This window comes from Dermacentor variabilis, chromosome 8 (genome assembly GCF_050947875.1).
Source record: "Dermacentor variabilis isolate Ectoservices chromosome 8, ASM5094787v1, whole genome shotgun sequence".
Classification (NCBI taxonomy): Eukaryota; Metazoa; Arthropoda; class Arachnida; order Ixodida; family Ixodidae; genus Dermacentor; species Dermacentor variabilis.
In genome coordinates this window covers 50,090,919-50,118,781 of record NC_134575.1, presented here as the reverse complement: position 1 = coordinate 50,118,781, position 27,863 = coordinate 50,090,919, and the positions used below count along the sequence as shown (strand labels likewise).

General features: G+C 46.4%; 2 protein-coding genes across 4 annotated transcripts in view; one reads left to right on the top strand and one right to left on the bottom strand.

Moving 5' to 3' along the window:
- Window positions 1-2,074: 2,074 nt before the first annotated feature.
- LOC142590206 (small ribosomal subunit protein uS8) lies at window positions 2,075-9,127 on the bottom strand. Its single transcript, XM_075702121.1, has 4 exons — window positions 9,046-9,127; window positions 8,639-8,776; window positions 7,727-7,892; window positions 2,075-2,203 (listed from the first exon to the last, which is right to left on the bottom strand). The coding sequence occupies exons 2-4, from the start codon at window positions 8,769-8,771 to the stop codon at window positions 2,110-2,112; spliced, it is 393 nt and encodes a 130-aa protein (XP_075558236.1). The 5' UTR covers window positions 8,772-8,776; window positions 9,046-9,127; the 3' UTR covers window positions 2,075-2,109.
- A 671-nt stretch (window positions 9,128-9,798) lies between these two features.
- Window positions 9,799-27,863, top strand: part of oxt (Xylosyltransferase oxt) — a 43,376-nt gene continuing 25,311 nt past the window's right edge. Inside the window, exons 1-4 of one of the 3 annotated variants that reach the window (XM_075702118.1) lie at window positions 9,799-10,606; window positions 14,511-14,832; window positions 17,638-17,934; window positions 24,192-24,373. In XM_075702118.1, coding sequence (XP_075558233.1) covers window positions 10,412-10,606; window positions 14,511-14,832; window positions 17,638-17,934; window positions 24,192-24,373 — 996 coding nt within the window. In that variant the 5' untranslated portion in view covers window positions 9,799-10,411. Of the gene's footprint in view, window positions 10,607-14,507; window positions 14,833-17,637; window positions 17,935-24,191; window positions 24,374-27,863 lie in introns of all 3 variants that reach the window. The other 2 variants (XM_075702117.1, XM_075702119.1) reach the window with 2 other exon arrangements.

Here is a 27,863-nt window from a genome sequence, read left to right as displayed (position 1 = left end):
ATAAAATCGAACACTGGCCTATCCTCTTCTGCCCATCAGAAACCTACCGACACAGAATGCAATCTTTGCTTTGATTCAAATTGCTGGCCACAGAAAATCAGTCACTGCATCTTTTGTCAAGTTGCGAAGAATCTGCTCGGCCAGTGAAGCGTGGAGGGCTGTACAGAATGAGATGCTCTTCAACCTCAAAGAGAATGGCTGCCCGAAATAACTCGTCTGCCAAGTAAATGCTCTGCCTAGCAGAGAGAGCAAAGGCCTTGCTTTCATCAATGGGGATAGAACACAACACTTCTGCATTCCCTACCTGCACCTTAGTGTGCACCTAAATCTAATGTGCAGAAGGAAGGTATTGAACTTGCACAAGCCCTTCACCATGTTTGTGCATCTCTCCTCTGTAGACTGCAAGACTGATGGGCCCTTGAAAAGTCCCTAAGCATCGTTTGTAAGATCTTCTGCAATGACTGCCCGGCAACTTATGTGGGGGAGATAAGGAATCTCGACGTCTTTGACAGCCATTGTAGTGTCGTGGCCATACACTGCGAGGCATCGAACTTGCAGGATTGAGATTGTTGGTGCTGTTGCCATTGCGACCGAGAGGGACCTGTGGAAGTGGTTCTACCTTCAGTCGCGAGACATTCAGGTTGCTGCCAGAGTAAGGAACTGCTTGTCGGGAGCGTTGTACCCAACAGCCTGTGCAAGGTAGCTACTACTGACAACAGGGTTGCCGAGCAAGTTTGGAACAGTCGAGTCCAACTTTTGCCGAGTATGCTAGACCATTATGGTATCCATGGTGTTGCACTTGTCTTCATTAGGCCATACCTAAATCGTACAGACGACGGTTTGTAAAAATAATTTTGTCTGAAGTCAATTCGATCAATGTAGGTATACCCGACTGTAGTATTCTCAGGACCCCTTTTTAATATTTTGTTGCCAAAATAGACGCTATGTAGCCGATGACACAAGGTTAAATTTTCCATCTAGCATTTATGCTGACTTCACATTGAATAAACTACATAGATGGTCAGTTAAGGTTGGAATATTTGAAAATCCTAAAGCTGTATTACTGTACACCAATAACAGGCAAATTAACTTCAAGGAAGATCCGATAGCATTAGCCCAGGCCTAACCCGAACTATTCAAATAAATGTAAAAGACGAATTGTTATAGGCCATACTTTTTAAAATAAATTTTGCAAAAAAAGTCAAATTTGCAGTTCTTCGAAACTTGGCAATGAAAAAATATCACAATTCTGTAAATTGCAACTAATACAACTAAAGCTGACAAAATCGATGCGTTGTACATTGCTCCGAAATATCTATCACTAATATGCGATTAGCACTTTTCCAAAACACTTGTAACCATCGTAACAAATTTATGCAAGTTGAAAATTCATATATCAAATTTGTCTGCTTTAATGGATACAGTTTACAGAACTGTCATACCTCTGTTTAAAGTTCAGTTTATGCAGGCTACAAATCAGAATTTTTCTTCCTAGAGTTTAACATTCTATCAAATGCAATACATTTCATTCAATTCGGTCCAACTGTTATCACAAAACCACTTTTGCATTTTACATGTATTTTGACAGGGAAATTAGAGTTGGCCCCAACCTAATGCATTCTTGCAAGACACCACAGGTAAAAGGCATTCTGAAAGTGTCATTTGGTACTTGCACATAAAAGTGAGCAAGAAAAGAGTAAACCACATTAGCTGTATGCTCCATTTTAAGCAACACAAAGCTCCTCACAATACCAGAAATAGACTTGAGACATCAACTAGTGCAAAAACGACAACGGCTGACAGCAAGAAACACAACACCTTTTCGCGTTAATGTCTCGAGTCTGTAACAAGCACCAAATGGCCCAACTGTCTTCTCTAATTGGACCAGAAATACAGTGTATTAGCACAAATTGCACTCATACAACTATGGAATGTTGTGCTCCTGGCTACCAAGGTGATTACATAATCTTGGATAATGACACCGATATTTCGTGTCCTGATATTTTCTCTCACTGAAAGGGTCACAAAAACTTTTTTTTCTTCCGACTTTAAAGTAAGGACACTTGGACACTCGTGATGGGGCAATGTGCCAATCTGTTGCGTTTATTCTCAGAAGAAGAAGCCCAAAATTTTGCCTCCCAGATGTTTTCTCCTTGCTTCCTCGTGGTCCATGATTCCACCAGACGTGGTCAGCACAATGTAACTGCGTGTGAAAGAGAGAACACGGCACACAATGAGCACTTGTCGCAATGTCCCTTTGTTTTTGTTAGTATTTCAGTGCTTTGGTGTAGACAGCCGTCTACACAGTGACAAGACAAGCAAGACTCTGGGTATTAGCCAATCAGACCGCACTCCTTGGGGGATTGGGACCCTAGAGGTTTGCGACAGATGATGGTATAAAGCAAGAATTTCCATTTGCTCAATTCTATTTGCGCTTGTCATCGACCATTTGTGACCAGCTGATGCAAGTGGTAAAGCTAGCAGAGCATAGCTTAGACCGCTGACAAAAAAAAAAAAAAAAAGTACATCATGGCCCAGGAAATTAATATGGCATGTGTGAGTGTACAACTTTTGTCAGATAAGCTTCAGGACTGATTTTCTTTTTTTTTTAATTTCTTTACCCACGATATTCACATTCAAGAAATGTTGTTATGCACTCACTTGATATGTTTTCAGCATATTAGACATGGCATCAAAACAAAAACATTTTAAGTGCGAAATTCATGATCTCATCATAAGCAATAGTGGGTCACTCCAGATAATTTTTCACCACCTTGGTTCTTTAAAGGGACCAACAACCAATTTTCATGGTAGCCATTTTTTTTGTGCAATGGAAAGCTTACTGATCATAGCACCTAATCATGAAATGTTAATGCAGAAAATGCTGTGGAACATTTTTAATCAGAATTTTTCGATCTGCAGTGAGTAGGATGTAGTCGTTCACTGGACGCATGCTGACAACAGTGATAGGTGTGATAGCGATTACATGCAGGTGTTAGTGGGAGGCAGACGACAAGTGTGACTGTGCTGTAACAAAGTATGGTTTTGTTTATCAAGTCCATGTTCCTGTGATTTGAGTTTTCCAAATTGTTAAATTATTTCTACGATAATAGCTACATGTTTTCCTGCCCAACTGCTTTGGTACTTAACCAGTCAAAATGAAACCAATCAGGTCAAAAATGAAATGACACCTTTCAACGAGACACGGAGTTCAGTGTGTTGCCATAGCTACACGTGCGTTTTTGATTTCCAAAGCATAGGATTTTGTGCGAGCGTATAATATACCAACTGCAATTTTAAGCAGTAGTTATGATGTACTTAATAACGATTGACTTACATAGAGTAACATCATAGAATACATCCAAAGTACCAAGATTTCACTGCCAGGTCTTGCCACTTACTGTATTTTTAGACTTTCTTTGCCAATAAAAATTATAATTCATACTTAAATCGTGAACAGCGTGTTGGACTTCATCGCTATAAATCACGGTCATTTCATTTCCATTAACGTCTGGCTACACATTCTGGCTAGTTGTCAGTCCCTTTAATGTGCACCTAAATCTAATTCTGCTCTCATCGAACCGAGAGGGCTTATCGTGGCCGCTAATTTATGGTACGCGCTAGACGCAGCTAATGCACAAGTCCAAGTACACAGCAGGTCTGGAGCGTATGCCGGCATGCCTGGCCGTGCCAAATGGTGTGGCCCGGCTTTATCCTGCACGGAGAGTAAGTAAATCCAGATTACACACTTGGTAGCACTCAATGCGAACGCGCACTGGCGTGTGGCCCTTGAAGATGCTAACATCCGTTGCACGTGAGGTGCGCGGCAGGCGTAGTATTTTACGTGCGGTCTGGGCTTAAAAGGCAACTCCAGCTGTTTTTCGGTGTCCACGGACCTGAATATATGTTCTCATTTGCACTCTGATTATCTGTGCCGAACGATATGACTGCAGGGGATGTAGTTTTTCTGAGAATGAAATTTATAGATTGGTTACTGTTCCCAACTCGTGCCCACGAATGTATGACTTCTTCATTGGTCACCCTGTGTTTGTGACGTCAAGAGGCTACAGCACTATCTCGACCAGAAATGACAAAACTGGCTCCTTTCTCTACGAAAAGACGGCTAACAATCACTGCTTTGTCAGAATCTGATGTCGCAAGAGGTGCTTCTCTTTGTCTTGCTGCAGCACAATGTGTTGAGATGCAAACGGCAATCCTTCAGCGTTCATATCGTTGCTGTATCGTTAGCGTCGCCTTTTTGGCATTAGCACCATATGTACTGCGTCTTTAGCACACGTTGTGCCGTTTATATTATGACAGTGTAGGAGCTGACGTCATCGACTCACCGTAGATGCCACACAAAACAGCTACCTGTTTTGGTACCTCATTTATTGGTTATTCTAAACTATTGATGTGTTTCCAAGCAAACTGTACCACCTTACCAGTGACAGGACTGCCAATGCCATTTGAAAATGACAATATCATAATATGGTTAAAAAAATGCCGGAGTTGCCACCCTTTAAGTTTTGTGTAGCTTGAGGCTAGTTCAATTTTCAAGACTAATTGAAATTAGACTATACAGCTACAGCTCCGTACCGTAGCCAGAGTTTCACATCTATGTGAGTGGCTCAGGCTAAGCGTGAGCAGACTGCCATCTGCTCATGCTCTTTGATGTCACTTATTGGCCAATAGCAGCCATGTATATAAATCTGCTACATGACGAAATACAGCAGCTACCGGCACCCCTGGAACGGGTGGGAAGAAGGCTTTTGTCGAAGAGAGAATATGAGAAAAATGTGACTTTCGCCTCACACGAGTGCAAGATTTAGCCGTGACATTGACAACAGCATATGCTATCCATGGAATATGCTTTTTCACCAAGCTCGAGGGGCGGTTCAGGACCCCCTTAAAGCTTCGGCGCCGGTGTTGCGTAGCTGAAGTTCGCATGCCACTGTTCCAAAGCCTGCACAGCTTCTTGATGGCACAATTTCTATCGTCCCGACTGCTTTCACTAGACAGAAGCTGGCATCACATGCGCTCAACGTGTTGATGGCATTGCTTCCACGATTACAACACCTTCCATGTGGCTGTCGTGATAATTAAAAGGACTAAAACACAATGTCACCTTTTTTTTTGCAAACAACTTAATACTGTGCAAATGTAAGCTATGCACTATATTTCTAATAAGTGATCACAGTGTCACAGTCTGAAGTCGCGTCCGCTGCACGAAACCACCGCATTGCAATGATTCCGCAACATCCAACAGGCTTTTTCTCAGGTGCACTGCAGGCCAAAGTGACACCAAGGGCTCATTCACATCGGCGGCTCGCAGAGGCTGCATTGCGGCACTAGCAAACTCGCTGAACCAACCAGCAGCGCAAGAGCAGGATGTAGGAATACGTCGACTGCCATCGCCCACTGCCATAGCAGTGCGAGCCAGATGTGTAGACACTGCATCACAGATCGTTTTCAAGAGAGGCGCCGTACGTAGCAGTCGCCGTAGTAGAGCACATCTCCCGTTTGCGCAAGTCTTGGGAACTCGGAAGGCCTTTGATGCAACTCGATTTCCACCCGTCTACACACACACAATCGCTTTCCTTTTAATTACGGCATCGAGATGAAGTCGGTATGTCTTTGCAGTCGACACTTCCATGCGACAGTGCAAACGCAGAAAACGGGAGGACTGATGGTGCAACACATACTACAGCACACTGAGGAAGCTATGGCAGCTATGCTTGAAGCACATAGGAGGAGGCCATCTTGAAATGGCGATGACGATATGGCAACGAAGATTTAGGGTCATGCTCTATTCTAATGCACACGCAATTTTTTTACCTGTTTTATTGAAAAAGAAAAGTGCATGTTAAGAGTCAAGTAAATACAGTAAGCCAAGGTCAAGAATAGGGCAGCATCTGCGAAGTGTCAGAAATTTTGCCTCCCGCATTTGACATGTTCACAACTGGTCTCATTGTACCACACCGCCTAGGTCATTCGTACTGTCTAAACAGAATTCTAAATTGTGAGCGAGTGTGCTGGCAACAGCTTGGCTGATTTATTTTAGCATCCAGTGTGCATCACACACACATCTTGCCAATTATTCTAGCTCATCACACATAATGCGCTCATGCGTAGTGTCTAATGGTGGCTTAACAAGTGGTAATTGACTGGCTTTGACATGGCAAGCACAGTGCCCATGAGAGACACCATAGCAAAGGGCTCCAGTTTTAGACCCCATGAGATACCTACACCAGACCAAAGTACACAAGCATTTTTAGCATTGTGATCCCAATCAGAATGCGGCTCAGGGAACCAGACGTCAAACCGACAACCTCACACAAAGCCCGCAACAATTGTCGCAAAATGCTGTTGCGCATGTGTGAATACGGCTGTCATGAGCGTTCTCTACATGGTTATAGATATTAGAAGCATACAAACAACCAATGCAGGCCTATAGCACCTTGGGACACTGTTTTAGAAGCGCAGCTCTTAGGCGGCCATTGCTGGGTTGAGCGTCAGCGTAACCGCTCATCATGCTAGCCTTGCCATACCGCCCTTCCCTCTGCGAAGGTGCTCAAGGCACTGGCCCACTGCCAGTTGGTGCGGTGATTTCGCTCTGAAATTCTTTGCCTCGATATATTGCTTACAAAGTGGCGATATCTTCAATTATTGTAACGACAATGAACACATGCAGCTGCCGAGGCAGAGGCCGGGCACTCGCTTTCTAACCACATACTCTTCCACACAGAGCAGTGGAGCTTCGTTTGTTACACAATAGGTGGCACTCACTATTTTGCAAATTGTCAAATGTACATTCGTTGTGAACTGCAGTGGCTAAGGAACCCATCTAAGCATGGTCGCTGCATTTTCTTATATGAACCCCACAAATCAAGCCTGTAGTATGTACAACCATCGCAACAAGACATTTAAGCGAGAGCTAACGTCAGTGCCCTGCAACGAAGGTGTGAGCCATGAATGGTGCTTGGTGGAAGACACATGGTCGGTAGAGTGATAATACTCTCAGCAACAGTTCTAGAAGGGGTTCAATATGGTCATTCTGGCACACGATTATACTACCAGCTACACACTATTCATTGTAGGACAATGCACTGTACACACGTGTAGCAAGAGGGGCAGTGACCATGGCATAAAGGAGCTAAGCATGTGTTACAATGTTTGAGAGCATGCAATACGTGCATCCATGATGCACATAGTCAATCTCATGAAACCACAAACAATGTGTATTTTCACAAAGACTGGAAAACGACAGCCCTCTAGCACTAGCCATACTTCAATTAGACTTGCAGAGAGCTCTCTGTGACAATGGAGGGAGAGTTACAGGGCTTCTGCTGTTGTGTCAGCACGGCAAGTAGTCCACCAGAGTATGATGCTGCTTTTGGCTTCCTAAAACAGATACCGGAGAAGCATAGCTTGCTAGTTGAGAAGGTATTGCATTTGCCAAAATGTTGAATAAAAGTGAGAAATTAAAATTCACCACTAAGTGTCATAGCTCGACTCCTTTTAGTATAAGTGCTGCAGCAAATAAGATGTCGGTGCCTTCTATTCCCAAGCATAGAACAGATATACATGAGACAGCGTGACCATCTTCAGATACACTGTCGCACGTGTGTATTGATTCCGGAGCCTTTTCCCTCCATCACCACCAAAAACTTGTCGCAGCGAGCAGAATCCCAAACAGCACAGCCAAGCAGTGAATGCAGTCCCTCACCCAAACTGTCGGGATGGCAGCAGGTTACGCATCCACGTCTCTGTGTCCTTCAGCTGGACGTCAAACCGGGGGCTGATGACGCCGCACTTGTTGAGCCGGCCATTGAGGAAGACGACAATCTTGCCTGCGCGGTGATCATCCACGATCTCGAACTCCCCAATGTAGCCTGCAAGACAACGAGGTCCAATAAGTGCACTGAATCCAAAACTGTCACAATCGGGCAACAAACAACGATGCAGGCATTCAGTTGCTGTCTTAAGTCTGAACTGTGAATCACAAGTATGCAGATCACTTGGGGACTGCAACACCCGATTGCCCGTAGTCTGGCGCAGCACTTCGTCTCGAGAAAAATTTGCTCATGTCACGCAGTGCCATGAATCGCGTGCAGAAGTGAATCAAATCACTTAACAGCAACAACGCATCACAGGTACAGTTCGATGTGAATCGACGGCAGCGACAAATATCGGTAGACACAACCGAAATCAGGACATTCAATAGCTGGGCGTCACGCAATCACCCCGCCAGCACTGCCAAAACACTTACTAGCTTTCAATAACAAAGGAGGTGCGAGCCTGAATGAATGCGGGCCATGAGAGTCACCGTCTTTCACGAACAACGAGCGATACCAACTACGGACACTTCGGTGGCACAACATGCGTCATGGCCTCGGCGACGGCACAATACCTCGTGCCGCGATAACAGACAAATTGGGACTTGTTAAAAGAGGTCTTTTAACAATCACCACTCAAGTCAAAACAGACCTCGCGTCATGAAACATATCAGACTATTCCCAAGAAGTGGGCTAGAACTTGATCAAGCACAACTGAACGAATTCTCCAAATAGCACAGCGCACTGTCAAGCGAAGCGCTCGTGAAGAATACGTTCAATGCATCGAGTGTGCAAATTCTTACCGTGCTTCATCATGACTGTGAGGAATTTGATGATGACTTTGGAGCAGGGCCGGATGAGCACCTGGCGCTTGCCCCGCTTTTCGGCATTGTTGATCGACTTGAGAGCGTCGGCCAAGACGTTCATGCGCACCATTTTGCCTGCAAGGCAAGGAGGACGAAGACATGAACGAACCGAACATGCACCACCGAACCGACAAGCCAACAGCACGTCACGACATGAAACACACTTCGCACTCGCGGTGAATTTGGGTCTCTTTCACGGGACACCGAGTAAGGTATCAACCACAAATATATGCGCGAAAAGAATATACAACCTTTAATTTACTGGAGGACGGCAGCCTAGGAGCCGCAGAAAGCGACAATACGCGAAGATGAAACAGATTGAAAATGTTTCAACAAAACATTACCTCTAAGGACGGTGGCGGCCGGGAAAAAGAAGGGTACTCTCGCCCATACAAGAGAGATAGAGGCATACCTAGAGGGCGCTGTGGACCACGTTAATTCAAACGCTTAAACAATGCTTTAATAAACAAACATATATTTTGGTTATTTTAAATGTTTACATATGCATTAATTTTGATTACGCAACTGACATCTTTAGTACGTGCATTCCTATGCTAGGCCGTGGTTTTTTACGGTTGGGTTTACTGATTTGTAACAGTTTCTCATAAAAGATGACCCCCCAACCTCAACATTTTTCTTTGCAATCACGGAGGCCACTCACCCGCAGTGGCGACGCAGCGGCTTTGGTCTTGCGCTGCAAAGCCTGAGGGCGCGGGATCGAATCCCGGCCGCGGCGGCGGTAGTTCCATCCATTTCGATGGGAGTGAGATCGTGAGATCGTGAAATGCAAAATCGCTCATGTACCGTGAATTGGGTGCACAACAGAGGACCCGGAATCCAATTAATCCGGATTTTCTCCCCTGTTACGGCTCACATCATGATGATATCGTGGTTTTGGCTGCAGTTCTGGCCAATAAAACCCCAGAACATATATATGTGTGTGTGTGTGTGTGTGTGTGTTTTACGAAGGCCACATAACAGCGTGTATAGCCTCCGTGATTGCCGCGGTCCTCTGCGCTGAGTTGTAACTGCTGTACATGGGGGTGTAGCGAGAGCACAGGACCCCGGGAGATGTCAAGAACATCAAAAAAAAAAGCGGCTGAGAGTTGAGGGTTCTCCAAGTTTCCTTCCTCCATGGTTCTCCATGCGATTCAGGCGCGTCGAAGCGGTGACCGGGCGGTGGTGCGCTCGAGTCTGCGCTATTATTAATCGACAGGTCGCCGTGGCATTTCCTTTGTGGTGGCAACAGTCGGCCGTCGCGCCGATTTGTTTTGGAGTTTGATCCGCTGCGGGGGCCCGTTCGATCAGACGATGCCGTGATCTGGCCACTCTCTCCACTGTGCCGTTGCACCGATGGCAGCCTGCAGACGAGAACCGCTAGCCGGCGCAACGCGTCTTCGAGACGAGGGCCCCGCCGACTCTCCGGGTCCGACGAGCCGTCGTATACTTTGACAAAAACTGCATCGGGACTGTGTGTCCGTGCCCGCCGCGGGAGCGCACAATTTCAGCGAATCGGACGCGGTGGTGGGACGGCGCACTTGATAGGGGGGGAAAAAAAAGAAAAGAGAGAGAGAGAGCGGAGCGACCTGCCGGGTCTGCTGTGCCGATCCTGCGGGGGTAATTAGCAGTGGCTTTGCCGGCGGTGGGTGCCGTGACTCACCGCAGCAGCGCCTCGACGCCGCTCTCTTCGACGACGCCGAATGCACGCGAATGGCAGTGTCCCGAGTGGTCACCAGTCAACGCTGGTGCCGCAGGCACATTCCGTACTTCGCCATCGGCGTGGCCATCCTCAGCGTGCAGATCGTGCTCGGATACCTGTTCTACCTCGCGCCGGCCTCGGAATCGGACGCCCGACATCTTCCAGCCGTCTGGACGGGCGGCGGACCAAGAGCGTCCGACTCTCAGGTAACGGTCGGCCAACAGTCGGGACTGTGTGCGATTCTCGGGTCGCACGCATGCATAGTGGCGCGCGCTCTCACGCGCTAAGTTCTTTTCTGCCGCAGCAGGTGCTTCGGGCGCGTGCTGTGGCACTCTCTCCAGTGTATCTTTGTTTGTTTTTTTCGTCGTCCTTTCTTCTGTTTCTTCAAATGCTGTGCATCGCGCGCGAGGTTTGTGACTTGTTCGGTAGTGCATTTATGGAGCGTGATCAGCACCTATCGCGCGCTGTTTTGGTGTCGTGTGCTCCACTACTCAAGCAAACAAGCACCGGCTCCACACAGCGGAGTCAGATGTGTACGTTTCGTGCGAACCAGCAGCGGATCGTTCACGCTCCTGTAACTACACTCGTTGGTTTCACGTACTAAATGTGGCGTTATGGAACATGGTCTTGCGGCGCAAATTTAGACGGGATACAGCGAGATACACAGAGAAAACGCCGAACTTCAACGGAACGTTTGTCCTGTGTATACATCGCCGTGTCCCGTCTCAATTTGCGCCGTGACCACCATGTTTCGTAGTACTCGTAACGGACTATAGCCCACCCTGTAGTGTCTTGAATAAATGTGGCGTTGTTGCGGCATGTCAAAGCCAGACATGGTGGCTTATATGGGAGGAGAAGGAGGAGGTTCATTTGTAAAAAAGCAAGAGAGGGTGGCCTGATATCATGCGCCCTCACCAGCAAGAATATTGGTGCTGTGATGCTATATTAGTTAACACAGCAGCATTGTCGAATCATAATCCCGAGCCCAGTCCCGTGTCGTGCAGAAATTGCACCATGGCCCACACTGTCAGTGTGGCAAGTCTTGGGAGGCGCCAAGCGAGGACGTTTAAGGACAAATTACATTTATGTTTAAAACCTCCTTGGTGCCAAGGGCTCAGAATGAAGTCCTCTGTGGGAATGATCTGGCATTCGTGGTTGGCCAGATATAAGAGGTGTAAGCCTGTCACTCAGTCATGTACACTGGGCAGATGTAGGTTAGGTGCGCTATAGTGTCTTAGGGAACACAGCAACAGTCGCAACTTAAGGCTGCTCCCACGGCCATTGACGTGCATTGAGGTGTGTGAATGTCGCATCCTGCTATGTCCTAATTGCCCAGCACCTGTGTCTAAGGTGGACATTCGTCGCCTTTTGTGGCCGTATCCTAGTGCTCGGGACATATCGCTCAAGACGCTCAGGGCAGTCAAACTAAAGCCAAATGTTCTAGATGACTTTTGCCCATTAGATAACAGGTAACAAGTGCACTAATTCATTCCTGTAGTACTTGAATCAAACAAGGCTGCGCACATTCATTTAATGCCCCTTTGATAATATTTTGATACAGGTGCCTTGCTGGAAATCCCTAGAACTAAAGAAAGAAAGAAAGTGAATGCCACGGCAAGCTGTACTCTGTGCTCCAAACTTGTGTTGCAGCTTTTTAATTGGCATGCAAAAACCTCATTTCAGCCTTAAACTTGTGCACACGCCAGTGGTGATGTCCTGGTTGTGACCGGTAATTGGAGGTAAAGCTCTGTACTGCAAGAGCCTGTACAAAGCTTGTATCGTGTCTTGGAAAAGCAGTGTGTACTATAGTGCCAAGTTGAATGTCTTCCTGACCGTAGTGCCCAGGTAGCAACTGGAATTTAATTCTGTGGCCCCTCTGTTGCGTAATGTCCACAAAGTCTGCAATGTCAAGGGCCAAATTGTAATAAGGGGCCTCTTAAAGTACATGCAATGAGTTGCAACGCCCGTTTAGAGCTCCATGCATGATGCAGTTGGTGGCAAATGAATCTGATTGCCTCCCGGATAGCAACTAGTTCGGCAGCAGCTGGCGTAGATGTGTGGTCCAGTTTTAACCCTTGCACAGTAACTAGTTGTGCTTCGAATTCGGGTCGAACCAAATCGGCAAAAGAGACGCTGAACTGCTCATTTCCAAAGGATGAAGACAAAAAGGCAAGCCTGGAGTCTCTGAAATAAGAAGTAGAACTAAATACTAATGTTACAAAGGGTGAGATTTCACCTTCTCTACATAATCTGTATTGCCGCTGTATTCTAAGCAACTTGCCAGATGATGCATTTCATAACTCGCGACACAGTGTTCTTATTAAAACTTTGCTTTATAATGTTTTCTAAATGTAAATTTGCGTAATTTCTTAGTCTCGACAGCTTTGTAATATGATACAACAGTTGCAGAGCTTGTGTTGTATTGTTTTGTGTCATTTACTTATCCAAAATGCCCTGCTACAATAGCTGAAATGTCTGAAAAGGCAAATTTTTGTGCTAGAAGAGCTGCTTCAAGAATCCTTTTCGCTGTTCCACCACTGCTCTCTTAAAGCTCTGCAGAGTTAGGAGAATGCATGATGCTTATTCATGATCACAGCATGAATCGCAGCAATCATAAAAAACATGCAATGTTGGGGGCCAGCGGAGAAAGCTGATGAAATTGACAACTCTACAGAGCAACACTTCCCCGTAGTTACATGGTGGTACAGTTGGCCACAATATTTCGTGGGACATAACATTTACGAAAAAGGCAGAATTTTTGGGGAAGCCTGGGCATGTAGGCATTGAATACGACGCTGCCATCTTGTGATAGTTGACATGAGTTACGCAAGTAGTTCATTAAATTGCATTGGAATGCCCTAACAGAACAGAAAGAATACTGGTCTTTGAACTCATGTCCCGTAAACTTCCTTTTGCCAAAATGTAAATATGTCACACGCAGGCAGTTATACAATAAATTGCCACTGCCAGTTTGCACAAAGGAAGTCCAAAAAAAAAAAAACACATTGCACGGACATGCTATCCATAATTGAACTTTGATTCGTAAATTGGAATGTGTGCCATAAAGTGATTATTTAAAATATTTATTAGTAAAATTGCACAATCGGTTTATTATGTATTTCAATTTATTGTGCAAGTAACCTCTGCCTCTTCGAGCAATCCAGTGCCAGGATTAAACTGAGTGACATACAAAACATGGTGACCGTGACGCGTTTCCGGTTCGTGCCGCCAGCAACAACATAGCCTTCAAGATCAGCTTCTCTTGCTCAAAGGGAGCCATTACCGGGGTGTGGATTTGGACATGGCCTGTTGTGCGTTCTGCCACAGGAGATTTTTTCAGAGATCTGTGTAGCTTGTTTCGAAACAAACGGCATATGGATCAGTTGTGAAAGTAGTGAGCTCGCCAACAAATAATCTCACACCTGCTGGTACAGCTGGGCTCTTTATGCTCCGTATGACTGCAGTCTGAATAATAAAGGCACAGATTTTTTCGCTTTCTTATTTTCTTGTGACATACATGCGCATTGCATACATGGTACGGTCGTAGCCTCGTGCGCTGCTTTTCCACTTATCTAGCAGAATGCCACTTGACGAATTTGTTGCAGGACAAAAATAGCTGGACAGAAACGGACGCATCTTATCACACGCTTTTGAGAATGCACATCTCAAACTGGTGTCGTCCCCAAATTCCACCCAAGTGTAACCACTTGGGTTGAATGCCTTGCAAGATCATTACCCACAATTTGTGTATTGCAATATGCACTGTCAAGTAATTAGTTGAAAATTTAGTAGTGGAATTTTGTTAATTAGTCAAACATGCATTTCAATTTCTTGTGCAGGTAAGGGCCTCGAGCGCATTACGTGCACGCAGGTGATCTTGGAAAAATTCTCTGTAACTGGTTTTGAAACGCTGCGCTGTATGGATGAATCGTAAGATTAGTGGGCTTGCTAGCAAATGTGCGTACATCTGTTCCGACAGTAGCTGTGCTAACACTCAAATGGCTGCAGTCCCAACGAAATTGTACTCTTTGAGCTTGTGTCTCTTGTGAAATGTCTGTGCAGTCTCAGCGTAGCCTAACTATCCGTTCATTTCGTATCTCGTTCCAGCAGGCCAGCGTCGGACGAGAACAAAGCGCCCAGTCAGATGACGAATACAACAACGAAGATGAGGATGGCGTACAGCATCCGCGCTCGGAGTCCCGTCGAAGCGGCAACCCACCAGCTTCGAACGACGTCAATGGATCAGAGGCCATCAACTGGGTTCAGCTGGGGTTCCGACCTGAATGCGACATCGTCGAGAAAGATGCCCTGTCGGCGATTCGGCGTGCCGCTACGACCCGGTGCAAACAGGAGTTGGCAAATGTGACCTGCCTCGTTCGCCGGGGCCTACTATACCCGAGTGAGCTGCCAAGGTTTTGTGACAGTTCTCCAGGTAAGACCGCTGAACTGAATGCGTGGGTAGTTGCGCTTTCAATGTTGTTGTAATGTAATGTAAATCAGTATTTCGGTATCTTTCAGGCATTGGAGCCGAACTGCAACAAAATTTCAGTTTGGCTAAATTGGTCTTAAAGGGACACTAAAGGTTACTATTAAGTCAACGTGGACTGTTGAAATACCATCACAGAAACCTTGAAACGCTTGTTTCGTGCCAAGGAGAGACTTACTTTAAGAGAAAATGCGTTCTAAAGCGTCCGCGCACCTCTAGCGCAGTTCAAATCTCCCGCCCTCCGATCGAGGAGTACTGACATCATGGTCTCATAGTGACGTTGCGCCATCGGTGAGTAGAACGGCGTCCGCAGACGGCGCTACGGCTTTTCTGCGCAAAACGCGAACGCGCGGCCAGAAACAGAGCCAAGACAGAGCCGACAGCAGAGCGAAAGCGGGAGTATGGTGGCTAGCGGAAGGAGAAACGAATTACGTCCCACATTACGTTCCACGGCACACGGAGAGTCCGTTTTCGTTAAACTATAGGCTGCGGCGAGCTCGCAGCGTGGTCTATGAGAAGCGACGAGCCTTTTCGCACTCGCAACAGGGCATAAAAATGTGCGAATCGACGCAAAACTCGGCCTAGAAACGTGCTTCGCCACAGCCAGGGCTCAATACGACCCAAGCTGGCACGACCCAGATGTCGTTTCCCGCACCGCCACCAGGCGCTGCTACTATACCTCAAACTCCAGCGCAAGACGCCCATAAGCTGGTACTTCATTCTATGACGCTAACTTCGACGCTCGTCGCAATGGACCCTGACACCGACAGATTGGCTCGCGATAGTGGGCTCAACTTCAGCGATTTGAGCACCGACGAGCGCGACCTGCTGCTGAGGGCTCGCACTGCCGGCGTCGTTGCGTACTACGACGGCGGCCTCGACACCGGCTCTCCGGAGCGGGAAAGCAACGAGGGCTTCCCACGACATTACATGGACGTGGCATTCTCGCTGCTTGTTCCAAATGAAAGTTTCGCGAGCCAGCAGAACCCTCACAGCACGACGCGATAACGAAACTACTGAAACTCCAAAGCGTGCGCGGCGCAGAGTCGAGCGCGCAGAGTCGAGCGAAAACGAAACCTTTCGAACACCCATATTACTGAAGGGTAACGTCAAAATGTTATTTTTTCTTAGAATCAAATAGACGTAGACAAGTAACATTTTTTTCCGTCTTATAATCGAATGAAATGATATTTTTAATACGAGTAGTTGAGTATTAGTAACACAAATTATGAGGAGTCCTTTCGTCATCGAGCTAGTACCGGAATGTCGCTGGGGGGTCTCAAATCGTGTCATGCATTTACCTCAATTTCTCGGTTACTAAAGCTATGTTCGCGATTATATTGACGCCTTAGACGTTCTAGAACATTGCTCTACCACTTTAACTTGGGTTTCTGGTAACCTTTAGTGTCCCTTTAAGTACAGTCGCGGTCAAAACTTTGGGTACCACGGCACCAGCAAAAAATTAAAATATAAATGTTGAAGCACAGCTCCGTGGCCTGGAATCAGTTTAATACATTGTGTGGGGCAAATGCACGCGTACGTGTGCGCTCTTGATTTCAGCCGGAATCCTCAGGCAGCAACACCCAAAAAAGAAAAATATCATGGCACCTTTGGTCCTCAACGTTTTGATCGCGACTTTGCATAGTATATGTTATAGAAGCAATGTTGGCGTTGCTGCGAAGCTGTTAAGTGCCTAATTTTGTTATTAGCAGCCCCTGACCCTTTGCACAGTGGTCCAGTCCAGTACAGTTGTCACCGGAATTTGTATGCATGGAACAGAGGACGAGAATAGTTATCATGAAGAAAAATACTTTGCAGTGTGGACGAATGGCATGTGTGTTTGTTAGGTTGCTTCTAGTTGCGGTTTTCTACACTAGGTAATGGTGCTTGTCGAATTGCTGTAAAGGGGACACCCTCTCCACTTTTCTTTCTCGAAAGTGCCACACGTTGGCACCACCAGCTCAACTGGGAGGGCGCTCCAGCCACGTCTTGCTCGTTGCGGTCGATACTGAACGCGATCCTTTGTCACCCAAGCTGTATGTTACGGAAGTGTCCTCATTCAGAGAGTGTATCTTATCTAATTGGCGTGCTTCAAAAGTACCATACCATTTTTTTGCAGGGTTGCTTACACAACTTTTTATTTTGTGTTCTCGAGACATTGAGTACCTACTTGTTAAACGCACGTCACTGGGTGACCAACAGTCACTTTTGGGGCACTCTGATTCAGAAAGAGAGAGAGTCGTTTAATATTCGAGGTTACTGCCGGTGCCAACATTTCTTGAATACTTGCTTTGAAGTTTTGATTTTGTGTTTGTTAAGCTAATTGTCTGATTATGTTTAAAGCTGCCACAAGAAGCCTTCCTGTATTCTATGTGAACAGTTATTTGTGGGCCTTGAAGGTCACACCTCTAAGCATCTGCAGTTACAAATTTTTGAGGTCGCGGGATCGTTTCCATGGCTGCGGTGGCCATATTTTTGTGCATCTGAAATGCAAAAACGATTGTGTACTTAGATTTAAATGTGTGTCAAAGAACTCTAGGTGGTCAAAATCGATACACAGTCCCCCTCCAAGGCATTCCACATAACCTGCTGCCCAGTGTCAGGACGTTAAAACTAACGATTTAAATTATTTTCTTTAATCTTTGAGGGGCTGGCCTTACAGACACATTCAGAGGTCACTGCCTCTTAGCCCCTTATATCAAACCTTTCCGAGCCTGGCTGGAATTCACTGCAAAAACCTTCCTCGGTCAGGACGAGTCGTTGGAGCACATTTGGGCTGCTTCCGCGATGATCGCAAGTCGCGGATCTTCGAGCGGCTGGCCTCGCGGACACGCTCCAACTCTCGACGACACTGCGTCGGCCTCTGCCTGCGTCTCGGGTTTCCCTGGGCCGGTCTTCAGTATGGCACCGAGTGCTTCTGCAGCAAAGAGAGGCCTGCGGAAAACCTCACGCTTCCGTCGCGCTACTGCGACATGGTCTGCCCGGCCGACGAGAGCGAGTTGTGCGGCGGCTACCTCGCCATGGACGTCTTCTCGACGGGGCTGCCCAGTGAGCGCAAAAGCGAAGCGATGCATGCACGGAGAGCTGCTGCTTCCCGAGAATCTCCCTTTCCTCTGAAAACTGTCGTCGCCTCGGACTGTCCTCTCTGCCCTCCTCGGGGCATCTCCCGAGGTCTCCTGTTGCCTTGCTTGACAAGGTAGATGACGCTTGCTGCTCCTAATCTGCTTGTGGTTTAGTACTAACTGCCTCAAACTAATTTGTTCCTCATCAACTCTGTCCTCCCGTGATGGCTCCTTTCCGAGTGACTCCTTTGTGTCCTGCGGGTGTCTTGCGGAGTCTCTTGTGCCTTGCTTGTTGGGGTGGATGGCACTGCTGCTTCTAATCTGCTGATGTTTAGTGTTAATAGTGACAGCTAGCGCTAATAAGCAGAGTGCACGAGGGGCACGCTAAGGCGACGCTAGTGCTGAACTTCCAACTGGGTACTTTAACGTAATAGTTCAGGAAACAGTGTTCCTGACAATTTTTATGTAGTTTCTTGCCCCCACATATAGGGTAGCCGAGCGTACTTTATTCTGGTTAACCTCCCTGCCTTCTGCTTGTCTCCTTCCTTCTTGCCCCCACGAATATTTTATTTCATCCTAATGCAGCTAGCTGGTAAAGGCTGATTGGCTTCTTTCTGTATTATAATAATTGTGTTGAAAGCGCACTCAAAAGTTGGGCAATTTTTTTCGAAACCAATTTTCTCTTTTCTGAACTTTGGTTAACGTAGGTTTCTATGTGAGAGTGCGAATAGGTTTTATTGCACTTTTTTTTACCAATTTGGAAGTTCGTCACTAGACCCATCTTTCGGTGCCTTTCCGTGTCTCGTGGGCTCGTACTGCTTGACACTGTTCATAGTGAACCACTTTGTCTATCAGAAGGTGTCAACGTTTACTGCTAACCTGCTTTCCCAACTTTCTCTTCCTGTCTTCTCGATCTTCTTGCCTGATGCTCTTCCTGGGAGCTTTGACTTGCTGCCACATTCTCGTCTCAGGGCTGTCTTTTGTCCTTGGTAGCGGCTTTCACTCTATCAAGTCTTGCGCGCATTCTCAAGTAGTTGCTTTGAGCTTCTGTATGATGGGCTTCCTCTGTCAGAGCTTGTCTTCTGCATCCTTAGCCAATATTTCTGAAAACTTAGCCAACGGGAGTTTGGAACCAGTAATGCGCTTTGTTAACTAAGTGCCACAACACTTTTGTGACGCCTGTACAAAAGCATTCACCGCTCGCAAGGCTCAAGGCTATCTTATATAGGACACTTGCTTCTCGGGCTTATCAGCTTCGGTCACCTCTCACGCAAGTCCAGCTGCAAACACTCGCTACATGTCAAGGTGTTGGTCCTTTACGACTCCCTTTTGCTGCTGTTGCTGCTGCTGTTGCTTGAGTCTTGTCGTCTCTCGTGTGCTTGTGCGTTTCTGCCTCCTCACACTTCCCTGTGAACTCTCCGCAGAAGTCATTTACCGCTGAAGTCGCCGAGGAAAAGCCACCGCCAAACCAATTACACTTGTGAGAAATCTTACAACGTACGTACTGGAATTTCTTTGCTGTCATGTTTCTCATTCGCCATTCAACTTCTTGGTTTGTAGTTGTAATTTTGTATGCTAAACCATTTGCTTTGTCTTACGAGCCTACAAAATTTGGAAGAAAACGATGCATCGGCAGTAGATTATTGCATGCAGTAATTCCTCACTACAGCAAAATCGCGCCTCATTTGAAATATGGCTTTGGTCGAAGTTTTTCGTCATCCCGACAGCGATAAAAGCATCTCAGACCAGACTGTTAGATGCGTAGTGCCGTAGTCCACATTGCTTAGTCTGGTGCTGCCTAGACAGTGATGCCTTTGTCTTTCGGTAGGAAAGAGCACTGCAAAGACCATTCTACCACACGGCAGAAGGTCCTTGGGACCATGACTGCACAACGCGATGATCACTGACAGCACTTCTGCGGTACCGTAGTGGCTATGGCATTGTGTTTGAAGTCGCAGGCTTAATCCCAGCCGCGGTGGCCGCATTTTGACGAAGGCGAAATGCAAAAATACTAATTTACTTAGATTTCGGTGCACACCAGACAACCTCGTGCTGTCAAAATTAATCTAGAGTTTCGCACTACGCCGTTCCTCAAAATCAGATTGTAGTTTTAGCTCGCAGAACTCCCGTAATTTAATTTAACAACCGACAGCCGAAACAGCTTCTCACAGGCGTCAGCAGAATCTCGTCACTGGCACGTTGCTAATATTGAGTATGGCTTTGTTTCAGTTCGCGTTTTACAGACTCCCGCTGTGTCGGAAGGCACCTGCCCCATTGCTGCGACACCTTTAAGGCCGCTTCACGTATTACAAAAAGCTACTTATACAAGTTAATTTCCTGTTGCAATGAGTTTTTTGTAGTGAAGTGGATGTCTCTCAGTGCAAAAAAGATGGACGATTTAGACAAGAAGGCGACACAAGTAGGCGCTGAACTTTCGACTGCCTAGTGCGCCTGTGTGACAGCTTCTCGCACAAGCTTTTGTCATGCGCATTTTCGCCTTGTAAGGTGTTTTCCATAATCTGAAACGAATTGAGCCCTCCAACAAGCCAATACAAAGGTTTATTGTGGTAACTTCACTTCACTTCACTTTATTACCTTAAATACCCCGGTTAGGGGGTATTACATTAGGGGTTGGTTTACAAATAAAGGTTACAGAGAGTGATCGTCATGAGAAACAAATGTAGTTAAGTTGTCCGCAAAAGTTGATGAACACGTGATGGCTTCAATGTCACGGGGAAGGCCATTCCAGTCCACTGCTGTGCGAAGAAAAAATGAGGCTGCAAAAGTAGTGGTGCGAGCATGTGCGCGTGCGATTGAGTAAGGATGGGACATACGGGGAGATACGCACGCCGGTGGGATGATATACGGTGCTTGATTGAGGGGACTGTGAAATAACTTGTGAAACAAACAAAGACTGGCGGTGCGGCAATGCACAGTAAGATTAGCAAGATCAGTTTTACGTTTTAGGGATGATATGCTTATGTCGTATGAATATGAAGAATGGATGAACCTAGTGGCACGATTTTGTACAGCTTCTAGTTTGTTTCTTAAGTATGCCTGGTGCGGGCTCCAGATGGGTGCTGCATATTCTAGTTTCTCAGTTTAGAAGTTACTACCTGCAGGTTCAGCCAAGAACAAGCACAAACCCCCACTTACAGAACAAAGAGCGCAAAAGAGAGAGAGACAGATGAAACATGGAAATAGTTTATTTTCTGCACACGCAAGTAGGGTAATAAATCCACTCGCCCAACATGTAATATGCCTTGTTAAGATACATCAACACTGTCGTGAAATACCAGCGTTTCCTCCAGCGGCTATCGCCTTTAACTTGGCTCCTGCAGAACGTCTTTCTCTTCTGGCCCTATCTTGCGAATGGTTACGGTTGATGTCGATGCATGACAAAGGTATTTGCCGATAAAGCTGGTGACCCCCTTCTCTCTAACCTGCTGAAGCGACCTTCTTCATAGCTGCTTCACTTCAGCCATGCAAGCATCTAACACCTACAACGCTTCACTTTGGGGCCTCTTGTAACACCAGTGCTGACTGCTTTGCATTGACGTTCTAACAGCACATATCTTGTGATTGTCTTAGTTTGTGCCTGTTATGTCTTCCCTACGTGTGAGTCGACTTGCCCAGCAAAAAAATATTTTTTCTTTAAAGGAGTACTGACACACGTTTTCGAAGTTGTAGTAGCACACGCTTCTCTCACAGGAATGGAAACTGGGGCACTCGTGGTACAAAGGTTGCAAGCACTCGCGGCACATTCAACTGGTTCTTACCGCGCTACGACTCATATCGCAACGATGTGGATTCCGCTATCGATCGGAGCCAGAGAAAATTTGATCGAGCCGGATGTGAAGCCACTTGCCAGAGCTACTAAAAGCTGGAAGAGGAAACGTGCCAGCGCTACTTGTGTCGTAAACAAACAAGGCACGCAAGTGCCTTGACACCGCCGTGCGAGTAGCCATGACAGACGCGATGCCAAAATGGCTGCAGGAACCACGTGTCTGGATTGCTGCCAGGTGATCTTGCTCGCACTCCCAGGTTGAAGGTGAGAGTGCCTCCGTGTGCTCCGAGCTGGAGTGCGGCACTCTGAAAGAACCAGCTGAACGTGTTAAGAGGGCTTGATTTCGACCTGCCGATTGCAACATGCACCACCATAGTGATCTGGACCACTATCTGCCATGGTAATCCAGTGACCATGGTGTTGTGCTGCGTAGCCCGAAGCCGCGGATTCAAACCTGGCCGAGGCATCCGCATTTCATTGGGGGGTGGAATGCAAGAACGCTCGTTTAAAATAACGTTTAAAATAACGCCAGGTGGTACAAATTAATGCCGGAGCACCCCCCCCCCCTCACTATGACGTGCCTCATAACCAGATCGTGGTTCTGGCATGTAAAACCCTGAAATTTAGTTCTACTTTTTTTTTTCTTTTTTGGAATGCTCGAAAACGACCAGTAATTTGTAGGTTGGGAAACGCTTACATGTTTAATTTGATGCTGAAATTGGTCTTATAGTGCTGAAGCTGGCACCATCAACATTATTGTGATGTCATGAAACATGAGAGTTACTGATGTCGTGTAGCTATAGGGCCGGGTCTGGCGCTTGCAGGGATTGATTGCAGGAATGCAGCGAGCCATTATGTCTCGATGCAGCCACCTCCTGGGTACTAAAATCAAAACTGGTTCATAGAAGCAAGTATTATAGTTATATAACAATAATGTATATTATACGTAATAAAATATATATATGTTGTATGATATTATATTTATCCCACTAAGATGCTTGTCAGTATTTTCTTAGTGGCTGCACTGCTAAGCACGAGCTTGCGGGATCAAATCCCGGCCACGACGGTTGCATTTCGATGGGGGCGAAATGCATTTCGCCCTCATCGAAATGCAAGAACACTTGTGTACTTAGATTTAGGTGCATGTTAAACAACCCCAGGTGGTCTAAATTAATCCGGAGTCCTACGGGTGCCTCATAATCAGACTCATGTTTTGGCATGTAAAACCCTATAATTTATTTAAATGCCAGTATTTCTTCACATAACCTTCACATAAAGCAAAAAGAAAAAGGTAAAGCAAGAATGCAAGAACAAACAACATCGAAAAATTCATGTCAGTTCTCCTTTAAAGGCATATTTTCCTGTGTGTTAAAACTATGTCACAGTGTATACAGGTCACTTTAACTCAATAAATGAAAGTGAACAGTATCTTTAGATGTAATAGTTTGTCTTTACGTATTCGTCTGTGTAGTACTGTACTCTCGCACGTCTTACTCTCACCAAAATTGAGAGGGCTGAGATCGGGTACTATATCACAATTTCGCCTTCAGATGTGGCTGCATGGCAGTACACCTTGTGATAACCATGATTTCACACCAAAACACGAAATTCGTATTGCCATGGTGTCGCATGTCGCATTGCCGCAAAGTTTCACGCACAGGTTATATTCACTCGCAGATTTGCGTTGCCGTAAAGACGTGGCATAAAGACAAAGATTATGTCGTGTGGTGAAGTGCCACATTGTAATGAAGGCGAAATTGCATCACCTTGAAGGTGAAATTGGCGTTTCCACGAAAGCTGCACCTCGCTTAAGCAGCCGTGCACGGTATAGCCCTCATTCATGCAAGTAATATTCGCCCGTGCGATTTCTGAAAGTATACTAGCTTTTCAACGATCACGCTGTTAAATAATGCTTGTGTAAACTGAGTGCTATCCTCAACATGACTGTTTACATCATATCAAAATGAGCATATATTGGGAATGAGTCCACATCGGAAAAACCAGGAAATTTATTTACATGGTTCGGCCGGAGACCAGCTTTTATCAACAGTGCTCTTCTAGACCATAGAAGATCACTCTTGATAAAGGCCGATCTCCGGCCAAAACGTTGAAATAAAAATTCTCGGGTTTTTCGACGTCGACTTGCTCAAATACCAGTATGGCTGCCACGAATGCTGATCTCTGAACTGCATATATATGCGAGGCTTTCCGAAACAAAGTGTCTGAAGCACAGCGCTGTGTTCACTCTTCTGTCACCACTGCTTATCTTGTTGCACTCATTGTCCATACAGTTAGGCGATGGTTCGAGGACACAGCTTCCTGGATGCTAAAAGTTGCGCGTTTGTGTCAATCTTGAAGACCTTGCTGAGTCTGCTTTTATCTCCGGAGGACTGTTCGCATGTTATGAGTCACTGGGCTGGCCCAGTCTCGAGATATCGTTTTGCGACTCCTCGCAGCTGTTGGCGAAGTCACCAAACGAGAAATCCTGTGGCCGTTGGCGCCGGCTAGTGCCAAGACGCTGGAGCCGGCACGCATCGCCTTCCTGCTTTCGGTCAACGGTCGCGCGGTTCGTCAGGTGCTGCGCCTGTTGCGGTTCCTCTACCATGAGCGCCACATCTTCTACATTCACGTTGATGCCGTGAGTACTTGCCCTCGTTGTAGCTCAGGGGTAGCTCGGGGGCTCTCGATCCCTTCGGGGCAGGGTACCTTTGATGCTGAGTGGACATCCGGCTAGGCTAACACCTCGAGCTCTCATCTCGAGCTCTCACGAGGCGCCACTGCAAATCTTGGTTACACACTGGAAGCTGTCAAACGCTGCCTAAGGAGCGCTTTAGCCAAATAATTTTTCAAATTGGTTCATTATTGGAGGAGACGGAAGATATTGGCTGCCCTGCTACCATGCCGCCAGGACGCCAGGGACGCTGCCAGTTAGAGCACTCTCTCCCTCTGCCTCGACATAGCATCCCCAGTGTTGCTCCTTTGTTGCCTTCTCCCATACCAGAGCCAAGGGGCATAGAGTCCTGCCTTCCGCATTTGATGTTTAGTCGTAGTGAGTGACCAAACATGCACGGGAAGAGGTACTTGCGCGTCTGACTGACTCTCTGCCTGGGAGCGGGGCTGTCTCCAGAGGAAGGCGCGCAGAATTTAGTTTGAAATTTCAGCTGTTTCTGGGGCATGTGCGGTGCGCCGTAATGATTCGCAGACGCAATGGTCAATGCATCATGTATACGCTACACTTGTTTGCTTAAAATTGCCAGACTTGGTGAGGGGCCCTTTAAGGTAATTCCCCACCTCTCCCTCATGCCTAGATAAGCGTATACAGGTGTTTGATAAAAGTGTCACATTCATTGATCTTATGCATACATGAATGGAGATTAAAGGGAGTGACAACCAGTTTTCGTGATGCCCACATTTCTTGTGCAATGTAAAGCTTACCGGCCAGAGCATCTAACCATAAAGTAGTAACGTGGAAAACGCTGTGGAACATTTTTTTATCAAAATTTTTCGATCTGCAGTGAGGATGAAGCTGTTCGCTGGAAGCATGCTGAAAACTGTGACGGGTGAGCGCGATAGCGATTATAGGCCGGCACTAGTGGGAGGCAGACGACAAGTGTGGCCGTAGGTGTGAGAAAGTATTATTTTGTTCATCTAATTGATGTTCCTACGATTAATGTTTTCCAAAGTGTTAAAGTATTTCTGCCGTAATAGCTACGTGTTTTTGCAGTTTCCTGTCCAACTACTTTGGCGTTTCTCTAGTCAAAACGAAACCAAAGCATCGAAAACAAAACGTCTACTTTTACATGCGATGCGTTGTTGACGTTGCTGTAGCCAAGCGGGCTCTTCTGATTTCCGATGTCGTCTCTCAAAGACGTCAGCGAGCTGGAACAAATGATTCTAGCTTGCATGCGTGCTCAGAATTTAGATCCTTACGAAGTAGCAACCGAACGTCACGCTTCGATGGATGAAAGCGCCAGCGGAAGTGGCGAATCCGACTTGCACGATACGCCACCATCTCCTCCACAAGCAGCGCGCCTGGAGAATGCCGACTGGTAAACGCTGACTTACACTAGGCCATCCCGACACCGATTGCGGTCTCCCAACTGTCGGTGACGGTGTTTTTTTTTCCCTTCGTGTCGGTGCCTCTGTCACACCGTACCGACGCCGACAATCTGCTGACGGTCAGCAGAGAGCTCGGCGTCGATACAGTGTGACAGAGGCACCGACATCAAGGTAAAAAATGCACATATTTACGGCAGAAGTCGTCGACGGCATCTTGTATCTCAGGGAAACCATTCAACTCTGGCTACTTGCAAACGCGTGCTATACTCGCGCTCATACAACAGCACGTGCGCCGCCATGCATGTGGGACGACGCGACCGCCCCTCTTTAGCGTGGACTTTCTTTACTTCGTAGTACGCATAGAATAAACCGCAAGTGTCTAATAATACACTAAGTGCAATTTTAAGCAATAATTATGCTGTACTTAATGACAGTTGACTTGCATGCAGTAATCTCTGGACTTCATTTCGAAGTATCAAGATTACACTGCCAGGCCTCACCACTTACTGGTTTTTCTGACTTTCTCTGCCAATTTAAAATTATATTTTCCACTTAAATTCCGAACACTGTGCTGGATTCTATCACTATAAATCATGGTAATTTAATTTCCATCAATGTCTCACAACACATTCTGGCCAGTTGTCAGTCCCTTTAAAAAAAAATTGATGTTAGGACGCTAATAGTGAGATGCTTTTCCCCCTACTTCCTTCAGCATTTGATACTTTGTGGTTTTGCTTGTTTGTGTGTATGTTTGTTCTGTGAAATTGGAGCTTGTAACCCAAAAGATATCTGAGTTAGGCTAAGGTGAATAGATAGTAGTGGTCCATTCTTGTAGCTTTGCATGTAGAGTTAGTTGAAAGAATGTACAATGGGACAGATGTTGAACAAAAGAAAGTAACCTGCCACGGTCGTTCAGTGGTTATCCCATTTTTGCTGCTAGGCATGAGGTGCTGGGCTAGAAGCCCGGCAGCCACGGCGACATTCTGATGGGGCTGGAATGCAAAAACATTTATCTAGTTCGATTTAGGGAGTACGTTAACCTTTACATTGCCAGCCCTCTAGCTTCTCTTGAGTACGCTCGTTTTGCGTTTTGGCCTTCCGAAGCAACTCCTGCAGTAAACAACATGGCATACTTGTCGTGGCCATCTACGTAGAGGTCATCCTGAGCACAGAAAAAAAAACTTTATCATTTCTGACGCCAGGGAACATATCTCGGTAGTCGGTCTCAGCAAGGCAGCCACCACGAGATAGTGTGGTAGGTGCTGTCTGCACATTGACAGACAAAGGAATTTACGAAAGGTTGATGAATTCTGAATTCGGAGAATGCAACGACACAGAACCAGCTTCTATGCAGCATGAAATGTCTCCTTTGCACCAACCCGTGAGAAGAGTCCGGCAAAGACTAAGGAGCATTATATAAAAAAAAAAAAACGGCACTCAAAAGAACTTCTGGTTGCCAAGATCCTGAGACTTGCACACTATGACGTCTCTCGTAAGCCCTGTTTTGGTTTGGCATGGTAAACCACATAATCTCAGTCCAGTTTTTTAACCAAACATTGGGACAGGGCAGGCATTACATGAAAGGGCGTAGCAGGACAAACATTAGCCAAAAGAATGCGACAGGACAGGGGTGTGATCGGAGATCGGGCGCGGCTGACAACTCGGCATGGCCTTGGCCAATTGCACGAGGTGAAACTGAATGCAAACCAAACGTGTGTTTTGAACAGCCCTCTCCGATCGCGCTCCAGATCTTCGACTAAAAGGTGAGAGGACGCAATACATTACACAAACGAATGAGGCAGCCTCCTCTGTATTGTCTGCAGGGGCGAACCTTGACAGAAGATTTTCCGTTTCAGTTGCAGGTTTTAGTTTCATTTTTCTATATTAAGCTTGGTAAAGAGTTGCAGGCGCAGGTGGACTTCATTTCGTCAGGTGCCCCTGTGATCTTTAAACAATTACCACATTTGCTTACTTCTGAGGTGCACTGTTTTTCCCCCCAAAAATTAAGGAATTACCTGCATGTTAGAATCTCATATGAAACCGTACTGTGATAGTGAACGTCAGTGGCA

Coding starts and splice junctions, on each gene's coding strand:
- LOC142590206 (XM_075702121.1), bottom strand. CDS start 8,771: ATGGTGCGCATGAACGTCTTGGCCGACGCTCTCAAGTCGATCAACAAT. Junction 7,893..8,638: donor CACAGTCATGATGAAGCACG/GTAAGAATTTGC, acceptor GTTGTCTTGCAG/GCTACATTGGGGAGTTCGAG. Junction 2,204..7,726: donor CTGCCATCCCGACAGTTTGG/GTGAGGGACTGC, acceptor TTTCACACGCAG/TTACATTGTGCTGACCACGT.